We start from the raw sequence: 22,464 nt of genomic DNA, 5'->3' as shown, positions 1-22,464 counted from the left end.
GTTTTGTTTTTGCTGACTGTATAGAGCCTCTCCATCTTTGTCTGCAAAGAATATAATCAATCTTATTTCGGTATTGACCATCTGCTGATGTCCATGTGTAGAGTCTTCTCTTGTGTTGTTGGACGAGGGTGTTTGCTATGACCAGTGCATTCTCTTGGCAAAACTCCATTAACCTTTGCCCTGATTCATTTTGTGCTCCAAGGCCAAATTTGCCTGTTAGTCCAGGTAGCTCTTGACTCTCTACATGTGCATTCCAGTCCTCTATAATGACGAGGACATCTTTTTTTGGTGTTAGTTCTAAAAGGTTTTATAGGTCTTCATAGAACCATTTGACTTTAGCTTCTTTAGCATTACTGATAGGGGTGTAGACTTGGATTACTGTGATATTGAATGGTTTGCCTTAGAAATGAACAGAGATCATTTTGTCGTTTTTGACATTGCATCCAAGTACTGCATTTTGGACTTTTTTGTTGACTATGATGGTTGCAAAAAGTCAAACATGACTGAGCGACTTTCACTTTGAGAAACTGAGTACAGAAAAAGTTCACAGGCCTCAGAGTGACCTTGGGTGTGTGTCCTGAGTCACCTCCCAGCTGGTAAAGGCGAGTGTAAGTGAGAGGGCTGTGGTTCTCCTCACACTGGCTGTAACAGGAAAGAATGAATCCTGGCTTGAGACAGAGCCCTTCTGGAAGCCAAACCCTGCCCCTTGGTTCTTAGGTGAAGGTTGTCCCCTGAAGCTGAGCCCCTGCCTGGCCTTCTGTGACATGGCACTGAGAGAATGGCTGGGGCCGGGTAGTCAGAGCGCTTAGTGGAAAATGCTCTGCCTGCAAAGTCAAGTCCACTGCCACCAGCTGGCTCCATAACCGCTTTCATCCATCGCTTTTCAGTCTGTAAAACAAGGGGATTGCAATGCTTCTTAAACAGTACTGTGCGGACGAATCACTGGGGAACCTGTTAACATGCAGAGTCTGGTTCAGTGGGCCTGGGATGGGGCCCAGGACTGCATTTCTAACGAGCTCTCAGGAGACAGTGCTGCTACAAGACGACACTCTGAGTAGCAAGGGATTAGCTTATAGTGTCCTTTTAAATTCTACCAGTGGTTCTTCCTGCCTCACACACCAGGGACTTTTGATTTGATTTCAGAAGGCTGGGGACTAGTCTGAAGTCTGCCCTCTTCAATGTTGGGAGATTGTTTTTCCTGGTCACCTGGGGAACCGCCTAAGAATAAGATAGGGGCCTGTGTCTTGGCTTCATCTTTGCTTCTGAATATAGCTACTCCTAGTATAGTGTAGTCTTAATTGTAGGGTCTGTTCATCTCAGTATGGTGACCTGGAAGGTCAGTCATCAGCATTTCCCACTTAGGACTTCTAGATGCCTAAAGCAAAGAGAACAAACTGGACAGTCACTCACATGAGCCTTTGTAATAAAGATCTTAGGCTTTTAGAGCTGGAAGGGAACCTAGAGATTTGTGTGGGGTTTGCTTTTGGGGTTGTTTTTTTTTCCTCTTGGTCACACTGTGCAGCTTGTGGTGTCTTAGTTCCCCTACCAAGGATTGAACCTGTGTCCTCCACAGTGAAAGCTTGGAATCCTAACCACTGGACCACTAGGGAATTCCTGGGAACCTAGAGATTTGAACCTGACACTTGCCTTTGCCATGACAGAGCCCCATGAGGTGAAGGGACTTGCCAAGGATCTACAGGCAAGGAAGGGTTGACCTGGGGTGTCATTCAGTTGCCTCCAGTCCCAAGAAGTGTGTGTTGTGTTCAGATGTGAAGTACTTAGATGTGTGTTTTAAGTCTGTGAGTAGCAAACTGTACTGGATTGTTCTGTTATGACAAATACGAAATATCTCCATATTATCTTTTTAATTTAATTATTCTGTGTTATTTTTCTCAGTGTCAACCTGCCTCTGCAGCTGACTGGTCCAAGGATATACGAACTTGCAAGGTTTTAAGTGCACGGTCTTTGAATAAATGGCTGGTTATATGTAGTAACAGAGCCGAAAGTGTGACAGAGAACTTTCTGAACTGCTTGAGAAGAGTTGGAAGTCCCATGGGATTTAATGTGGACCACCCCAAAATGTGAGAAGATGCTGAAAATTCTCATTTTTTTCATATGTTAATATGGTTTGATTAGAAAGGTAATAGGAGTTAATGGCTGAAAGAGCTACAAATGTTTCTTTACGTCAGTAAAATTTCCTACTATAGAGTCCCAAGAAAATATTTATACATAGAGTTGGCAATGATTAAAATTTTATCCAGTTAAGATGTATTTTATGTTGGTTTTTGTAAAACTTTATTTTCATAATTCTTCCTAGGCAGTAGTCTCATTACCTCATGTCTTTCCAGTACTAGTTGAGATATGAATTCTTAATAAATCCATATATTGCCTTCTCAGCTTTTTTCTTAATTCCTCCATATCACTTGTTTATAAAACTTAACAGCAGTCAGGATATTAACAAAAGTTGCATTTCCTGACTAATTTGATAGATTTTATGATTTAAAATTTAATGTAAAAATGGATCTGAAACAAGTTTTCTTCTTCTGTTCCTGTGGCATAAGATTAATCATCTAGATAGTTTGCTGATAGAACCAGGTCATTCATTTAGCCTTTGAACATTTGTTGAGTATCTACTGCTACATAGTAAATGCTATGCTGTTTGCATGGGATGAGATAAATATGACGCTTTCTATTTAGCAAGGGGTCCATTCATATACAATCGCACTCAAAGCTGAATACTGTTTCAATTTAGAAAAGCCGCAAAGTTGGTCACGTCTTACTTCATTGCTTAAAAAAAGAACAACAGATACTTCTTTCTCTTTGTTGTAGTGGAGGTGCAAATGTCCTAATTGCTAGGGTGGGGAGTTATTCTTTAAATACATGGTTACTAATTAATTACATCATCAGCGCAAGAATTGTTGTAAACCATAGCTGTTCCCGAAGTCTCAGTTTACAGTCTCGTCTAGAATTCTCTTCTTATCAAATCTGTTAACAAATCGCCTGGGTTGAGTTTCACCTGCTCTAATTTCTCTCAACCCATGAGGTAAGAAGACAGGAAAAGGTTAAAGAAAGAAGCTACAGTCTCAGACCTGGACTGGCATCACAGGCTCTTTTTCACCCGGATTCCAACAAGTCTGTGCTCTTGTTCTGTTCTTGGCCTGTTTTATTTGAAAGCTCATATTTTATTCCATCCTTTTTCCTCTCCTGTGACGTATCTATTTACTCATTATATTTATATGCGTAGTTTCTCCCGTCTGAAACAGCATTGCTGGTCACTCCTGTTGTAACCAGCGCGAGGCAGATAGTGGTCCTGCCAATTGGTGGGCAAGCTTTAAAAGCCCCCTGGGCACTGGGACCGTTCCAAGCATGTATACATATGAGAGGCTGAACCCATGTCAAGAAAATAGATCTATGAATTCCTCTGAGTGGAATCATTTTCTGTAACCTCTGGCCCCTAATATACTGTAGCCACAGAACAGATAATTGCTAAGTACTTGTCCACTGATTGATTGATTAATTAAGGCTAGATATTCCAGGCTCCATGCAAGGTGCCACAAGGAAAAAAAAATCTTTTGTTTGAATCATACAGATTAACTGGATATCTTGATCTCATTAATCAGATGATTTTTATTTTAGAGTTCCCATGGAGATTCAGATTACAGAATTCTTAGTCCCGATTTAACTTGAACTCTGTTTCAAACGTTTGATAGTGAGACTTGTAATTTCAAAAGTACGCCTTCAATTCCATTTTGAACAACAGAATTGTGGTTTAGATAGAATCTCTGGGGACTCTATACAATGGAGAAAGTTTTAGTTTTCAATAACCTGTTTTTTGTGTTAATAAAAATAGTAGTTAAATGTTTCTGGCATATCTTGTTTGGGAGAAGCAATTTTAGACGCAAAAGGTTTCAGTTTAATGATTTTTCCCCCCTCAAATTATAGTCTCTTATAAAAACCAACTGCTTTATTTTTAAGGCTATATGATTATGTGCTACTAAAATTTATACATTTTCAAAATTAATCTTTTTATGTAGCATAAAAGTACAAGAAAATCCAGCTGCATTTATTCACGCTATACAGAAGTATGTTAAATACGAGGTTCAGTTGGTAAGTATAGGATAGTTTTTTGTGTTTTGAGGTATAATTTTTATTTTTCTTCATATCTAACAGTCTTGAAAGAAGGAATTTGAACATATTCTCCCACATGTTTTCAAATTGCCGTGCATTTCCCCAAACACCCAATAAAGTATTAATCTTGGTATTTTAACCAGATATTTTATTTTCCTTTCATATTTCTAATATTAATTTTTAGCCCAGTGGCACTAGTGGTAAAGAATCTGCCTGCGAATGCAGGAGACACAAGAGATGTGGGTTTGATCCCTGGGTCGGGAACATCCCCTGGAGAAGGGAATGGCAACCCACTCCAGTATTCTTGCTTGGAGAATCCCATGGACAGAGGAGCCTGGTGGGCTACAGTCCATGGGAACCGAAAAGATTTGGACATGGCTGAGAGCCCACCCCTTTGTCAGCTTATTGGATATCTGCATATTTTCAGCTTGTTGGTGGGGGTTGTCTTTTACTTAAGGTTTAAGATAAATCGACTCTCATCCCATAAGTGTTGGGGCACCCAGTTTTCTTCTCGTGTTTCGGGGGTTCTTGGAAGGTGTAAGTTTTCACGTCGCCTATGGTCCCATGTTCCTCTTCCCCTGAATTCTTGTCCCCCTTCATGGGTGCCCTTTCCTTCTACTTTATAACACCCTGAGGGATACCCACAATTGCTTCATTTCCCAAAGTATCGTGTGTGAGTGCATGTTGTGTGTGGTGAGTGTGTGTATGTGTGTGTGTGGTGTGGTGTGTGTGTGTGGTGAATGCATGTGTGTGGTGAGTGTGTGTATGTGTGTGTGTGTAGTGAGTGAATGTATATATGGTGTGTGTATATGTGGAGGGTGTGTGTGTAGTGTGTGCATGTGTGTGTGGTGTGTATGTGTGTGTCATGAGTATGTGTGTGTGTGATGTGGTGTATGTGTATAGTGTCGGTGTGTAGTGAGTGTATGTGTGTGTGGTGTGGTGTGTGTGTAGTGAGTGCATGTGTGTGTGCTGTGTGTATGTGGTGAGTGTGCGTATGTGTGTGTGGTATGGTGTGTGTGTGTAGTTTGTGTGTGTAGTGTGTGTGTGTGTGGTGAATGCATGTGTGTGGTGAGTGTGTATATATGTGTGTGTGTGTGTGTATGTGGTGAGTGTATGTGGTGAGTGTATGTGTGGTGAGTGTATGTGTGTGTGTGGTGAGTGTGTGTATGTGGTGTGGTGTGTGTGTGTAGTGAGTATGTGTGTGGTGAGTGTGTGTGTGGTGAGTGTGTGTATGTGGTGTGTGTGTGTAGTGAGTGTGTGTGGTGAGTGTGTGTGTATGTGTGTGTGGTGTGTGTGTGTAGTGAGTATGTGTGTGGTGAGTGTGTGTGTATGTGTGTGTGTTGTGTAGCTGACTTTGCTGAGGGTTTGGGGCCAAGGCACAATTACATCACATACCGCCATTCCAGACAAGTTAAAATTGACTTGTATTTTCGTAAAGGATCTCTCAACCCTTCCCGTGTCTTGGAAATGTTCGCTCAGCCTCTCACTGCACTGCAGTGCTTCTCTGCCCCAGCTGTTGTCTTAATCCCCTGGCTTGTTCATGCCAGCTGCCAGCCTTGCTATTCATATCTCACACAAAGCAGTTTAGTTAGCTATCTCTTTCTTTCCACAAAAATTTGCCCATAAGGATGTTATTTTTTTATTTTATTTTTTAAATTTTTATTTTTACTTTATTTTATTTTACTGTATTGGTTTTGCCATACATTGACATGAATCAGCCACGGGTGTACATGAGTTCCCAATCCTGAACCCCCCTCCCACCTCCCACCCCATATCATCTCTCTGGATCATCCCCGTGCACCAGGCCCAAGCATCCTATATCCTGCATCGAACATAGACTGGCGATTCATTTCTTACATGATAGTATACATGTTTCAATGCCATTCTCCCAAATCATCCCATCCTTTCCCTCTCCCAGAGTCCAAAAGTCCGTTCTAAACATCTGTGTCTCTTTTGCTGTCTCGCATACAGGGTTATCATTACCATCTTTCTAAATTCCATATATATGTGTTAGTATACTGTATTGGTGTTTTTCTTTCTGGCTTACTTCACTCTGTATAATCGGCTCCAGTTTCATCCACCTCATTTGAACTGATTCAAATGTATTCTTTTTAATGGCTGAGTAATACTCCATTGTGTATATGTACCACAGCTTACTTATCCATTCATCTGCTGATGGACATCTAGGTTGTTTCCGTGTCCTGGCTATTGTAAACAGTGCTGCGATGAACATTGGGGTACATGTGTCTCTTTCAATTCTGGTTTCCTTGGTATGTATGCCCAGCAGTGGGATTGCTGGGTCATAAGGCAGTTCTATTTGCAATTTTTTAAGGAATCTCCACACTGTTCTCCATAGTGGCTGTACTAGTTTGCATTCCCACCAACAGTGTAAGAGTGTTCCCTTTTCTCCACACCCTCTCCAGCATTTATTGCTTGTAGACTTTTGGATCGCTGCCATTCTGACTGGTGTGAAATGGTACCTCATTGTGGTTTTGATTTGCATTTCTCTGATAATGAGTGATGTTGAGCATCTTTTCATGTGTTTGTTAGCCATCTGTATGTCTTCTTTGAAGAAATGTCTGTTTAGTTCTTTGGCCCATTTTTTGATTGGGTTGTTTATTTTTTTGGAATTGAGCTGCAGGAGTTGCTTGTATATTTTTGAGATTAGTTGTTTGTCAGTTGCTTCATTTGCCATTATTTTCTCCTATTCAGAATGCTGTCTTTTCACCTTGCTTATGGTTTCCTCTGTTGTGCAGAAGCTTTTAATTTTAATTAGATCCCATTTGTTTATTTTTGCTTTTATTTCCAGTATTCTGGGAGGTGGATCATAGAGGATCCTGCTGTGATTTATGTCGGAGAGTGTTTTGTCTATGTTCTCCTCTAAGAGTTTTATAGTTTCTGGTCTTATGTTTAGATCTTTAATCCATTTTGAGTTTATTTTTGTGTATGGTGTTAGAAAGTGATCTAGTTTCATTCTGTTACAAGTGGTTGACCAGTTTTCCCAGCACCACTTGTTAAAGAGATTGTGTTTAATCCATTGTATATTCTTGCCTTCTTTGTCAAAAATAAGGGTGTCTATGCTGCTGCTGCTGCTGCTAAGTCGCTTCGGTCATGTCCGACTCTGTGCGACCCCAGAGATGGCAGCACACCAGGCTCCCCCGTCCCTGGGATTCTCCAGGCAAGAACACTGGGGTGGGTTGCCATTTCCTTCTCCAATGCATGAAAGTGAAAAGCGAAAGGGAAGTTACTCAGTCGTGTCCGACTCGTAGTGACCCCATGGACTGCAGCCTACCAGGCTCCTCTGTCCTTGGGATTTTCCAGGCAAGGGTGTCTATAGGTGCATGGATTTATCTGTGGGCTTTCTATTTTGTTCCATTGATCTATATTTCTTTTTCTTTTTTTTTTAATTTTAGTTTTTATTTTTTAAATTTTAAAATCTTTAATTCTTACATGCATTCCCAAACATGAACCCCCCTCCCACCTCCCTCCCCATAACATCTTTCTGGGTCATCCCCATGCACCAGCCCCAAGCATGCTGCAACCTGTGTCAGACATAGACTGGCGATTCAATTCACTTGATAGTATACATGTTAGAATGTCATTCTCCCAAATCATCCCACCCTCTCCCTCTAGTACCATACTGTCTTGATGACTGTTGCTTTGTAGTAGAGCCTGAAGTCGGGCAGGTTGATTCCTCCAGTTCCATTCTTCCTTCTCAAGATTGCTTTGGCTATTCGAGGTTTTTTGTATTTCCATACAACATAAGGATGTTATTAAACCAAAGAAATTCTCACTCTAAGAACATTTATTTTTCACTTTAAAATGTAAAATTGAACTTACAGAAAAGTTGCAAGAATAGTACAAAGAACTCTAATATACCATTCACTCAGATTCCCTGATTATTGGCGTTTGATTATGTTTACTATCATTTTCTTGTCATTTCCTCTCCTCCCTCTCTCCCTCCCTCTTTGCCTTCCTCCCTTCCTATTTATTTATTTTTTCCTGAACATTTGAGAGTAAGTTACAGGCATGATGCACATTACCCTTTTAATACAGTTACGCACATTTCCTACAAACAGGGTCACTCTTCTACGGAACCACAGAACAACCATCAAAATCAGGGAGCTATACAACCAGCTAATCTACCAACTCCATTCACATTTCTCCATTTGTCCTGAGAATGTTTTCCTTAATGAATAGATCTAATATATTGCATTTAGTTGCCTTTTCTCTTTAATCTCTCCTTCAGTTTGTAACAATTCCATAGTTTCCGTTGACTTGGATGACCTTCCAGTCTTTAAGAGTATAATAGACCAGTTATTCTATACAGTGTCTCTCACTTTGGGTTTGTCTACTGTTTCTTTATCATTAAATTAAGTTTATGCACTTTGGGCAGCAATATCACAGGAATGATTCTGTGTTCTTACCAGAGGGTACTCCATTACTAGGTGGTTTCTGTCAAGCTTCTTCTTTATAAAGTTACACTTTTTGGTAATTAGGGTTTTTTTTTGGTAGGGAGATACTTTGAGACTATGTAAATATCCTGTTCCTCATCCAACTTCACCCACTAGTGTTAGAGTCCATTGATAATTCTTGTCTGAATCCATTCCTACAGCCTATGTGCATGCGCCCAGCCGCTCAGTTGTGTCTGAGTCTTTGAGGCCCTATGTCCAAATTGTCCTTGGTTTTGCCAGTAGGAACTCCATTCAATATGGCTTCTGTCTTTTTGTTGTTTTCTTATCTTTCGTGGAACACTTCCTTACTGTCTGGCACAGTAAAATATTCCAGGTTAATTTAAGTTTTTCTGCCCAACTCTGGAATTGTATATTTCTCCAATGAGCCCTGACTCCTTTTGGAAGAGATCAGTATGACAAACCAAGATCTGGGCACTGGGTGTGCTTATTTACACTGGGATGTCACGGCCCCTAGGCTTTCCCAATGGGCAAAGCTAGGAAATATGTGTATATCTGTGTGTGCATGGGCTTCCCTGGCAGCTCAATAGTGAAAAGTTTGCATGCGGTGCAGGAAATGTGGGTTCAGTCCCTGAGTGGAGAAGGTCTCCTGGAGAAGGAAATGGCAATCCACTCCAGTATTCTTGCCTGGGAAATCCAATGGACAGAGGAACCTGGTGGGCTAGTCTGTGGGGTCACAAGAGTTGGACATGACTTAGCGACTAAACTACCATTGCTGCATGGGTGTGCGTATATATACAAGAACACTTGCATCTATTTTATTACTGTATGTATCTATTTATATATTAAGATATTTTATCAAATTTTAAATATGAAATGTGTTCAGGTCCCCAGTTGCAACCCAGTGCCACAGGAGATGGTTCTCCCTTTCCATATCTGTACCCCTTATCTCTGAGAGTGAGAAGCATGGCCCTTATTATTCTCCACATACTTGCTTACTTCTCATCGCTGGTGTGTAACCAGTCTCACTTGGCTCTCACCTTCTTATGGTCCTGGTTCCCATGGGCCACTCCTTGCTTAGCCCCAAATTCCCGGGATGCAAGGCAAGAAGGCCCCTAAGATAATTTTTCTGGTACTTTAAAAATATTTTCTTCTGCTTTATATGATTAAGTATAAATAATTTTAGCTTTTGATGTTGTGATATGGAACAATTCTATAGGTGAAAAAAGTCACTATATTTGTTTTCTGTTGATTATGACAGTGCCTATCTTTTCTATAATTTGGGGGATGGGGGTGGTTGAAAGTAGAGAATAAAAGATAGGAAGGAGATGGAGTTAGGCCAGGAGAGGTCCTTCTGTGAGGGAAATACCTGATGGTAAGTGTAGGCAGTAACAGAGAAGACTGGAATTTACCAGGGCACCTGAAGCATCTTTCTCCTTATTTTCCCTCCTGTCATACCGTACATTCAAGTCTGAGTAAACAAACAAAAACAAAAACTGTTGTTTTTTGTTTAATTTCGGATGTCCAGTGCCTAATGGGGAAAAGACTACAATTTAAGGGAATTCTCCACTTTGCTTGTCTGTGGATGCAGTTGGGGAGTGGGGAGGAGGGCGCTGGAGAGCCACAGGGAAGGGTCACTGCAAAGGAGAGAGGTAACTGGAGGAAAAGCTAGGTTGGAAGGGAATTTGAGGAAACTGACTGAATCACATCAGGAGAGAAGCAGAGAGGAAGGAAGAGCCCAAGGAGGTGGCAGGATTGGAGGGGGGCTTGCTGATGAGATGGCATTTCAAAAGGCTTAGATTCATTGTCTTCTCTTTAAAGACCATTTAAGAAAATTGTAGGTGTGCTGTTTGCTTCTTGGGAGTGTAAGGGCAAAAGATGTTTTGGAAATTCATTGTTTTTTTAAAGCATCCTCTCAACATAAGTAGATTGACTTTCTTCTTTTTGATATTGCTGCTGTCTGTTTTGTTTTTAGGTGATGTGTATTCTGCCTTCTATTCAGACGAGCTACTATGATTCCATTAAAAAATACTTGAGCTCCGACTGCCCAGTCCCCAGCCAGTGTGTGCGTGCTCAGACGTTGAATAAGCAGGGGATGATGCTGAGTGTCACCACCAAGATTGCCATGCAAATGATCTGTAAACTCGGGGGTGAGCTCTGGGCAGTGGAGATCCCGGTGAGGAACTGCCTCTCTTTTCCTTTTAGTCACCAATCAGTTATGAATTTTAAAAAGTGAATCAAAGTAGGAGATATTTTCATGTGATTCTGGAAATATTTGCACTGTTTGTTTATTGGGTCAGTTTATTGCTTATGTTTGTCTGCTGTGCGTTCCATTATACACCAGCCACTGGGAAGGTCTGGAGGGTGAGTTGCGGCCCCTGTTCTCGTGGCACGTTAGTCAAGCTGGTAGCAGACTATTTCACGAAAGAGAATCTAGTCTGGCATCGACTTGGAGGGACTTGATTTGGAGCCATCATTTAAAATCTGGGTTCTGTGGCCCCTGCCTTTCCCTGCTTTTAGCAGGGCACTACCTTGCAGAGGACCCTTGCACCCTAGATGGAACGCCTCTCCCCCCACACTCCAAGAGCTTAAGGAAGTAGCAGCGCCTGTGATGTAAACCTCCAGTTTGTGTTGGGAACTGAAAAAATGCTGTTCTCTTTCCTGAACTATGGGCACTGTGGAAGGAAGTGATGAAACAGGAATAAGAGCCCATTGCTTGTTCCCTTGATCAGGATATACGAGGTTACCCTCAGCTGCTCCTTCTGGAGGCATGCAGACAAGTGAGGATTCCTTGGAGAGCTAAAGAATGGGGAATGGAATTTCCCTTCAAATTCCTTCAGCTCTGAGGCAAGGGATAAATGATGGACCGACCGCTTTACCGGAACCCTTAAGCCATCAATGGCCCTTGCCTACCCCAGCAGTGGTTGGTGGCCATTTTGGATTACAGTGTGTCTCTTAATCAAAGTATGTACTATATTCTTCCCTCTGTCTTTAAGTTTCTCTGGTTGCTGGTTTAATAACCTGCCTCATCTGGACCTTGATCTCCCTGGCAGAGTTTAATTTAAATAATTTCATAACCACGGAGAGTCTTTTAAAAATTGCATATTAAGTCATTGCTTGGGAAAATAATACCTCATTCCATTAAATCATGAAAAATCTAATTTTACAGTTAAAGTCCCTGATGGTGGTCGGTATCAATGTCTGTAAAGATGCATTCAGCCAGGGAACGATGGTGGTTGGATTTGTGGCCAGTATTAACCCCAGAATCACCAGGTACTTTTAAAACTACCCTAACATAGTCTTCAACTGTTTGGACTTTTACTACAGTTTAGTTTGATTTAACTAAAGGCTATACAGCAAGGAATAGTTTGTATTCTTCACTCATTTTTAAAATATGAACACTTGTGGTCACAAATTATATTCACATATATAAATGTGATGGGTAATATTGGGGTAAAATTTAGCTTCAATAAAAAACTATTTTTATATGTACATTAGGACGGGCTATTTCTTATATGCTCTGTACTAGAAAGTTTACGTTCAAGATGTCACGCAGTTGAGAATCAGGTTGCCTGGATTTATATCCTGATCTACAACTTAGCTATTCTGTGTAAATGTTCAAGACATGCTTGTTAGTATTTTTAATAGTCACAGAAACTTGATATGGTGGTTGTTTATTTACACAGCTTTTAAAAACATAGGCAGTGGACTTCCCTGGTGGTTCAGTGGTTGAGACTCTGCTCTTTCACTGCAGGGGACATGGGTTTGATCCCTTGTTGGGGGACTAAGATCCCATATGCTGAGACACACAGCCAAAAGTAAATAAATAAGAAATCATCATCATCTTTAGAAAGAAGCAAACATAGGCAGGATGAGGGATAACATATTAAACATTGACTCATAGTATACATTAAATTGTAGTTCTTAGAATTGTTTCAATATATATAACTAAACAATGTGTTTTGAGGCTGTTTGCAACAGGTTTTCTTCCTAGAAGTAAGCTCTTTGATTTACTCCATTAAATTTGTGATCAGGTATATATTTGGGATTGTGGGAAACAGACAAAGCAACAGTTTGCATGCCTCCAACTTCATTCCAAGTTGTATGAGATCCCTGTTCTGAGTGTCACTTCCTTAATCAAACACCTAAGGGACTTCTGGCTTCTTAGCAACATTTCTAATTGCACCATGATTATTGCACATTTTTAGAGAACTAGAGAAATGGAGATATTAGGTATCACTAAGTCATTATCTTCATGTTATAAGTGCTTTTAATTAATAATTTTAGCAAGAGAACTTGCTTCTGAAGTCTAGATTAAGTTAATCATGTTAAGATTTCAATTCCCCAAAGCTTACCTATAGAAGTGAAGTTTATCCTTGAGAAATATTTGAATAATTTGAAAGTAGAAAGTCTACTGCTAAACTAATACATTTCCTTAATAATGTAGTGGCCTGTATTAATCAGTGCTTATTATGTATCAAATGCCAAACCAAGTACTTTGGGTATTTTATCTAATTTTTACAACAACCCTATGAGATACTAACTACTTTGCATGCTAAGTCACTTCAGTCACATCTGACTCTTTGCAACCCCATGGAACCCCATGGGGAGCCATGCAACCCCTCCAGGCTCCTCTGTTCATGGGATTGTCCAGGTAGGAGTGGTACTGGAGTGGGTTGCCATTTCCTCCTCCAGCGTATCTTCTGATCCAGGGATTGAACCCAAGTTTTCTGTGGCTCCAGCATTGGCAGGCAGATTCTTTACCACTGAGCTACCTGGGAAGCCCACTAACTACATTACTATTTTGTAAATTTCCTTGGCACAAATGAGGAAACTGAAGCTTAGGTTCATATAATAAAGTCACACAGTTGGTGAATTTACCAGCCAAGACTTGAACCCAGAGACATCTGATGCCTTAGTTTCTAGTATCAGTAAATTTTATTGAGTGGGAGGGGGGTGAGGGAGAGCATTTTAATATAATAGTGATCATATAGTGTATACAAAGTTATGAACATTGATTTAGCTATAATGTCTACTTCTTAATTTAATACATATGCATGTTGATAGCAGAACTTTCAAAGGTGAACTTTACTTTGGTTCTTTGCTTACTTTAGGTGGTTTTCCCGCTGTATCCTTCAGAGAACAACAGCTCATGTTGCAGACTGCTTAAAAGTGTTCATGATCGGTACTAAACTCATAGCAGTGGGGTGGGCTCCAAGAACTGCTCCTTCAGACCCAAAGTCCATAAGCTTCTAGCAGATCAGACAGGTGGAAACAGACTCCTTAAGTCTCCCTGAGTCAGTTGACACCTAGTTGGAGACCCCAAAGCTGTGGCCTGACTCAGGCTGATAGATAGGCGCTGTGGAATTTACGTTTCTGTCTCTGTGTGAAAAACTGAAAGCCAGGAGGAAAGAAAAGTTTGTAGTTGCTGGTGGCTCTGGCAAGCAGTTTGAAGGCCAAAAGAAACTTAGCCTGGAGGAGTAAGGATTGTGACAGACCAGGTCTAGAAACAGGAGAGAAGACTGGGGGACTGGCGTGGGGATGCTGGCAGGTCAGGTGTAGCATCGGAGGAGAAAATGGGGAAGACAGCAGATGGGGCGGGTGCCCTCCTCCCAGAGGAGTGCAGTGGAAAGAGGGGTCTGGGGTTCCCATATCTTTTCCAACCCAGAAAACTGGCTTGGCCCCTGCCTAGCAATGTGTACAACTCCCCCCGCCCCCAGTCTGCACCATCACAACTATAAACTCTGAGGGGTTGTAAATACTTGTTTCCCAAAAAGGTGCATTTGGTGATATGTACTGGTAGTGGACTTATACATATGGTCATCTTCTATCAAACTAAAATTAATCTCCAGGACCATAAACTCTCCTAATACAATGGTGCCATATATGCAGGAAAAGAAATATTTTATTATGTTACTTTCCCTTCACTTCAAAACCTGGTCAATTTTTTAGCAGTAGTTATGAAAAGTTTCTGTTGGGTAGGAGTCTCTGCTCTTTAGGCAGTTTCTTAAAGTGTGTGGAAATTTTTCAGAGTTCATATTGTCAGCAAGACTTATGGGTGAGTCGGTGTGAAGAGACGTTTTTTTACAGGAGCAGCCAAGTCTTTTCCTTATGTTTTCATATTTATGCTCATTAGAGAAGAAAATTATATAATATTATCCAGGCTTTCCTTATTGAGAGGATTTAAAGATTGAAAGAAACTAAATGAGAATTAATTTGGCTTGGGGGAATTTGTATGTCTATGGAATAAGTTGAATTTTAATTTATTGCTTAGATATTAAAATTTTACTGAAGAGATATGCTGAGTTTGAGTATATATTATGCCACAGAAGCCATTATGATTCCTTAAATAGCAGAAATGCAGCAATGTTCCAGAAAGTTATCCAATTTTATATTATTGCAAAAACAACCCAAAATAGGTATTACCCTATCTCACTGCAGTCTGAAGTAGCAAGCTATTTAAACATTGAAATATATGGGAATGTTATTCTTTGTTGGCATCGGACAAGTCATCCTTTTCTTACTAACATCAAATCCCGCAGGGGCACTGAACAGGTGGTATAGGAATAACCACGGTTTGCCAGCACGGATAATTGTGTACCGTGACGGTGTTGGCGATGGTCAGCTCCAGACACTCGTCGACTATGAAGTCCCACAACTGCTGAGCAGTGTGACCGAAGCAAGTTCAAAAACCAGGTATCAGTTGAGTACTCTTTTCCTACTTCCAATTCTAGCACATTCATCGTAACTATTAAAATTATTGTGTGCGTCTGTCTCTTTTAATTTTCATGCAGTTAAGTTTTGCTCCATTTCTGCCTTATGCGAATGCAACCACCCCTAGATTGGAGAGTGGTTGGGACAGTCTTATGTAAATGGTCTGGGTGCTGTGAGTTTTGGGGGGCCCTGGGTAGGGGTACCAGAAGAAGGCAGGAATCTCCAGAGCAGCTGACACTGAGATTCAGCAGGAAGCTTGCAGGGCTGCTGGCAGCTAAAGATGCTTCGTAAATTTTAACATGCTGGGGGGAAAACAAGCTCTGGTTTCAAATTCGAGGCCCAGATCAACACAAGGGTGAAAGTCTCTGATGTGCAGGCACTGATCTGCAGCTCAGGTGTGTGGAAGATGCTGAGGGCAGTGTGGGTGCTGTGAAATCAAGGCTGAATTTGGAAATCAGACCATTCTAAACACCAAGAACCTTCCTCTACTTGTCAGATTTCTAGATTCGATGTCTTGGTCCACTTTCCTCCATGATTATATCTAGTGGTAAGTGCAAGAAAAATGTTAGAACCGGGAAAATGGAGAAGGATTATGATCTTAAGATGGCTTCTTAAAATCCTCAGAAAGCCTTATATTCTAAGTTGTGCACGGCACTCCCTCTCCTCTCTGGAGTTAGACCATCATACAACTGTCAAGGCTCAAAGAAGCCAAACCTTGACCTCATCAGTGACCATCAGAGAGGAGGGTGAGCATCATAGCTCAGTGGCAAAACCACCTTTAGCTGCATTCAAACTGTCAGAGCCAAACTTTCTCATTCCCCACTGACCTTGCGTCACTTCAGTTCAGTCGTGCAGTCGTGTGTGACTCTTTGTGACCCCATGGTCTGGAGCACACGAGGCCTTCCTGTCCATCACCAGCTCCCGGAGCTTGCTCAAACTCATGTCCATCGAACCCATGATGCCATCCAACCATCTCACTCTCTGTCGTCCCCTCTCCTCCTGCCTTCAATCTTTCCCAGCATCAGGGTCTTTTACAATGAGTCAGTTCTTCACATCAGGTGGCCAAAGTATTGGAGCTTCAGCTTCAGCATCAGTTCTTCCAATGAATATTCAGGACTGATTTCCTTTAGGATTGGATCTCCTTCTCCAACACCACAGTTCAAAAACATCAATTCTTCAATGCTCAGCCTTCCTATGGTCCAGTTCTCACATCCATACATGACTGCTGGAAAAAAACCATAGCTTTGACTAGATAGACCTTTGTTGGCAAAGTGATACCTCTGCTTTTTAATATGCTGTCTAGGTTGATCATAGCTTTCCTTCCAAGGAGCAAGCATTTTTTAATATCACGGCTGCAGTCACCATCTGCAGTGATTTTGGAGCTCAAGCATATAAAGTCTGTCACTATTTCCACTGTTTCCCCATCCATTTGCCATGAAGTGATGGGACCAGATGCCATGATCTTAATTTTCTGAATGTTGAGTTTTAAGCCAACTTTTTCACTCTCTTCTTTCACTTTCATGAAGAGGCTCTTCAGTTCCACTTCGCTTTCTGCCATGAGAATGGTATTATCTGCATATCTCAGGTTATTGATATTTATCCTGGCAATCTTGATTCCAGCTTGTGCTTCATCCAGCCAGGCATTTCACATGATGTACTCTGCATATAAGTTAAATAAACAGGGTGGCAATATACAGCCTTGACATACTCCTTTCCCAATTTGGAAACAGTCCATTGGTCCACGTCCAGTTCTAACAGTTGCTTCTTGACCTGCATACAAATTTTTCAGGAGGCAGGTCAGCTGGTCTGGTATTCCTGTCTCTTGAAGAATTTTCCACAGTTTGTTGTGATCCACACAGTCAAAGGCTTTAACATAATAAATGAAGCAGAAGTAGATGTTTTTCTGGAACTCTCTTGCTTTTCTGTGATCCAACAGATGTTGGCAATTTGATCTCTGGTTCCTCTGCCTTTTCTAAAACCAGCTTGAACATCTGGAATTTCTTGGTTCATGTACTGTTGAAGCGTGGCTTGGGGAATTTTGAACATTACTTTCCTGGTATGTGAAATGAGTGCAATTGTGCGGTAGTTTGAACATTCCTTGGCATTGCCTTTCTTTGGGATTGGAATGAAAACTGATCTTTTCCAGTCCTGTGGCCACTGCTGAGTTTTCCAGATTTGCTGGCATGTTGAGTGCAGCACTTTCACAGTATCATCTTTTGGGATTTGAAACAGCGCAGCTGGGATTCCATGATCTCCACAGGCTTTGTTCATAGTGATGCTTGTTCAGGCCACTTAATTTCGGACTCCAGGATGTCTGGCTCTACGTGAGTGATCACACCATCATGGTTATCTGGGTCATTAAGATACTTTTTTGTCTAGTTCTTCTGTGTACTCTTGCCACCTTTTAATATCTTCTGTTTCTGTGAGGTCCATACTGTTTGTGTCCTTTATTGTACCCATCTTTGCATGAAATGTTCCCTTGGTATCTCTAATTTTCTTGAAGAGATCTCTAGTCTTTCCCATTCTACTGTTTTCCTCTATTTCTTTGCATTGATTGCTGAGGAAGGCTTTCTTATCTCTCCTTGCTATTCTTTGGAACTCTGCATTCAGATTGATATATCTTTCCTTTTCTCCCTTGACTTCAGCGTCTCTTCTTTTCTCAGCTATTTGTAAGGCCTCTTCAGACAACCATTTTGCCTTTTTGCGTTTCTTTTTCTTGGGGATTGTCTTGATCACTGCCTCTTGTACAATGTCACAAACCTCATTCCATAGTTCTTCAGCCACTCTATGAGATCTAATACCTTGAATCTATTTGTCTCTTCCACTGTATAATTGTAAGGGGGTTGGTTTTGGTCATACCTGAATGGTCTAGTGGTTTTCCCTACTTTCTGCAAGTTAAGTCTGAATTTGGCAATAAAAAGTTCATGATCTGAGCAACAGTCAGCTCCTGGCCATGTTTTTGGTGCTTCTCCATCTTTGGCTGCAAAGAATATAATCAATCTGATCTCAGTATTGACCATCTGGTGATGTCCACGTGTAGAGTCTTCTCTTGTGTTGTTGGAAGAGGGTGTTTGCTATGACCAGTGCGTTCTCTTGGCAAAACTCTGTTAAGCTTTGCCCTGCTTCATTTTGTACTTCAAGGCCTAACTTAACTGTTACTTCACTTCCTATGTTTGCATTCCAGTCTGTTGTGATGAAAAGAACATCTTTTTTTGGTCACATTTTCTGGTTAATTCTAGAAGGTCCTGTAGGTCTTCGTAGAACCATTCAGCTTCAACTCTTTGGCATTAGTGTTTGGCGCATAGACTTGGATTACTGTGATATTGAACAGTTTGCCTTGGAAACAGAGATCATACTGTTATTTTTGAGATTGCATCCAAGTACTGCATTTTAGACTCTTTCGTTGACCCTGAGGGCTACTCCATTTCTTCTAAGGGATTCTTGCCCACAGTAGTAGATACAATGGTCAACTGAATTAAATTCAACCATCCCAGTCCATTTTAGTTCACTGATTCCTAAAATGTCAGTGTTCACTCTTGCCATCTCCTGTTTGACCACTTCTAATTTACCTTGATTCATGGACCTAACATTCTAGGTTCCTGTACAATATTGTTCTGTACAGCATCAGACTTTACTTTCACCACCAGTCACATCCACAACTGGGCATTGTTTTTGCTTTGGCTCTGTCTCTTTATTCTTTCTGGAGTTATTTATCCACTCTTCTCCAGTAGCATATTGGGCACCTACCAACCTGGGGAGTTCATCTTTCAGTACCTCTCTTTTTGCCTTTCTATTCTGTTCATGGGATTCTCAAGGCAAGAATACTGAAGTGGTTTGCATTGGGTCAATCTAACTGATCCAAGAGTCACCAGCATGCAATTTGGGGATCTCAGGATACATTCTACCAGCTGACAATGCTAAAGAGTTAGTTCTCCTGCAGGATGACATCAACTTTTAAAAAGTTTCGAGATTGAAAACATTAATCAAGTATTTTTAAGATAAAGCGCTTAAAGTGAATTTTCGGTGATCTGGAGGTTTCTTCCATAATGGCAGATATTTGTTGTTGTCTAGTTGCAGTCATGTCTGACTCTTTTGAGACTCCATGGGCTGTAGCTCACCAGGCTTCTCTGTCTCTGGGATTTCGCAGGCAAGAATACTGCAGTGGGTTGCCATTTCCTTCTCCAGGAAATCTGGATGCAGGGATTGAACTTAAGTTTCTTGCATTGCAGGTGGATTCTTTACCACTGAGCTACCAGGGGCAAATATTTGGATTTTATCTATTAACACTTAACACCTGGTCATTCAGCATTGGGCCCCAAGGTGTATGTGGTCTGTCCATTCACCCTCCCAGGCATGTGTTTTGCAGGATTCAGAAGCAATGACTGGAGGAGTAAGGAGAGCTTCTAGTTTTCCATTTTTAGAAATTGAGAAGAAGAGTGAAGGTGAAACAGGGAGATGATTGCTAATGGAAAAAAGAATCTTGTCTCTGTGTATAATTCTATAGATGCTTTCTTTAGACGTGTTCATTGTAATTTATTGTCCCATGAACCATTCTTGAGAGCTCCTTGGACTGCAAGGAGATCCAACCAGTCCATTCTAAAGGAGATCAGTCCTGGGTGTTCTTTGGAAGGAATGATGCTAAAGCTGAAACTCCAGTACTTTGGCCACCTCATGCGAAGAGTTGACTCATTGGAAAAGACTCTGATGCTGGGAGGAATTGGGAGCAGGAGGAGAAGGGGACGACAGAGGATGAGATGGCTGGATGGCATCACTGACTCGATGGACGTGAGTTTGAGTGAACTCCAGGAGTTGGTGATGGACAGGGAGGCCTGGCGTGCTGCAGTTCATGGGGTCGCAAAGAGTCAGACACGACTGAGCAACTGAACTGAACTGGTGAACTTCAGTATCCCTTCACTGGTGAACTGGTGAACTTCCCTATCCCTTTTCAATGATGGAAATTGGTCAAGTGATTGGACATACCACACTTTGGCAACAAATGAAGATGATCCTTAATTTAAAGACTGGTTATATTTCAGGGAGGAGGGGAGATTAGGGGTAATTTTAATTTTCTTTGTTTTGCAGCATTTTGTGAATGAATGAATTTATTTCATTTTAAAATTACCAGGAATATATAAATAAATAGAAAAGGCTGCATGGCTTGGTTTTAGTTCTCTCCATTTTCTTCTTCTTATTATTACTGTTATTTTTTACTTTGCCTCTCTGGTCTTAAGCCCCACACTGTCAGTGATTGTGGTCAGGAAGAAGGGCATGCCACGATTCTTGGCGGAAACTGGCCGAAATCTGCAGAACCCACCACTTGGCACTGTCGTGGATTCAGAAGCAACACGGCCGAAATGGCAAGTCTGTTAGAAAATCTATTTTTAACAAAGCTTTGACCATGTATGGTCAGGTTTGGCTCTGTTCTGCTTGCCTTCTTTCTCACAATCCTTCCTTTCCCCTCAGGTATGACTTTTACTTGATCAGCCAGATGGCCTGTCGGGGAACCGTTAATCCCACCTACTATAACGTCATTTATGATGACAATGGCCTGAAGCCCGACCACATGCAGAGACTCACATTCAAACTGTGTCACCTGTACTACAACTGGATGGTGAGTGTCAGCTCTGTACTTAGTTGCAGAGTAGAACTTGGGGTGCCCACCTGGAAGTTGTCACCCAATTCACCTTTGGCACAATGCCTGAATTTCCACAAAGGAGGGATGAATGAATGGATGGGTGGATGGATGATTTCTTAGTCCACACTGGATGAAACCCACTCTATCACAGACAGAAAATACCAGTAACTATTAGAATGCATTAGCATTGATCATTTCTCGAAGACTTGACTTTATATATTATTTTATACCAGTCTGGGAGGAAATCAGGGTATTGTTATTTCCCAGTTACACATGAGACAGTTGAAGGCAACTCAGATATTGTGTCTGGTGGGAAAACAATAGGCATGACTCTATTCCAGAGCTGCTGTCAAGGTCCAAAGCCAGGATTTGATCGCAGCCCCTCAGAGTTTCAAGTTGTAGGAAACGTAGGTCAGCCCTCAGTGTGCGGCTCACAGGTCCGGGCGTCGTGAAACTTCTCGGCTCCCCCATCCTGCCCAGTGAATTTAAGTTCTCAGTGAGCAAGGTTGCCCTTTGTTGGTGAGTTCTTACTGATTTACGCACATTCTAACATATGTATAACTAGTGGATGAAAAAAACCTCAGGAAAAAATACTGCTTTGAAGAGTAAGTTTTCCTCTTAATTACTATCAATACATTTTCCTCCTCAGGGCCTAATCAGTATTCCAGCTCCCTGTCAGTATGCACGCAAGCTGACCTTCCTAGTGGCACAAAGCCTTCATAAAGAACCAAGTTTGGAATTAGCCAATTCTCTCTTCTACCTGTGATAACATGAATGGAGGGCATCGCTGGTGGAGGATTCTGAGGAGCCCTTGGTGTACTCTGTACAAATCTACGATAAGCTCGAGGCTGTGGCTCCGGGAAACAGATTGAGTGTAGTTTTAACATCTGAGGAAAAAAAAAAAAGCCATAGCCACTGAATCTGAAATGGTTCAGAAGAAATGATGTTTTATTTGTATTTTTATTATTTTTTTTAATTGAAGGATGATTACTCCAAAATATTGTGCTTATCTCTGCCTTTCATCAACATGAATCAGCCACGTGGTATACACATGTGTTGTTTTATTTTAAAGAGTTTTGTGCTCAGGGTGAATTCTGTGGTATATAGAATTAAAATGTACCCTCACCTGTAAGGTATACCAAAAAGTTAAATAAGTGCTTGCGTGACGTTTCAATGGTAGGGTCTAATTTCCACCCTAAAATTTGCAGAAGTTTTCTTAAAATTATGTTGTAGAGTGTTTTGTTGAGTGGTTTAAGTAGTTGTCAGAAAATAAAGAAAATTGAGAGCATCACGTGTGTGTTCATCGTTATTTGAATTTTAGTTGACATTTCACGTGAACTTCATTATCTGAGGGTTTTCAGCAACAACTCTTAGCCCCTAAACCACCTCACCATCACTCTTTGATGTTATATTTCCAAAAGAGAACGTTTCAGTTATTCTTTCTTTTTTAAGATTGAAGTGTCATTAATTTACAATGTTGTGTTAGTTTCAAGTGTACAGCAAAATGATGCCGCTATACATGTATATTTACACATATATGCATGCGTGCATGCTCAGCCACTTAAGTCATGCCTG

The 22,464-nt window shown here is 41.2% G+C and overlaps 1 protein-coding gene across 1 annotated transcript in view; it reads left to right on the top strand.

Moving 5' to 3' along the window:
- Positions 1–22,177, top strand: part of PIWIL4 (piwi like RNA-mediated gene silencing 4) — a 55,231-nt gene extending 33,054 nt beyond the window's left edge. The window contains exons 12-20 of the mRNA XM_042232874.2: positions 1,897–2,081; positions 4,035–4,107; positions 10,516–10,716; positions 11,710–11,813; positions 13,655–13,725; positions 15,083–15,236; positions 20,486–20,611; positions 20,718–20,865; positions 21,539–22,177. Coding sequence (XP_042088808.1) covers positions 1,897–2,081; positions 4,035–4,107; positions 10,516–10,716; positions 11,710–11,813; positions 13,655–13,725; positions 15,083–15,236; positions 20,486–20,611; positions 20,718–20,865; positions 21,539–21,655 — 1,179 coding nt within the window. The 3' untranslated portion in view covers positions 21,656–22,177. The remainder of the gene's footprint in view (positions 1–1,896; positions 2,082–4,034; positions 4,108–10,515; positions 10,717–11,709; positions 11,814–13,654; positions 13,726–15,082; positions 15,237–20,485; positions 20,612–20,717; positions 20,866–21,538) is intronic.
- Positions 22,178–22,464: the final 287 nt, after the last annotated feature.

The sequence above is a fragment of the Ovis aries genome, chromosome 15 (genome assembly GCF_016772045.2).
Source record: "Ovis aries strain OAR_USU_Benz2616 breed Rambouillet chromosome 15, ARS-UI_Ramb_v3.0, whole genome shotgun sequence".
NCBI lineage: Eukaryota > Metazoa > Chordata > Mammalia > Artiodactyla > Bovidae > Ovis > Ovis aries.
Note: the sequence above shows the minus strand (reverse complement) of the source record. Positions and strands in the feature narration are given on the sequence as shown.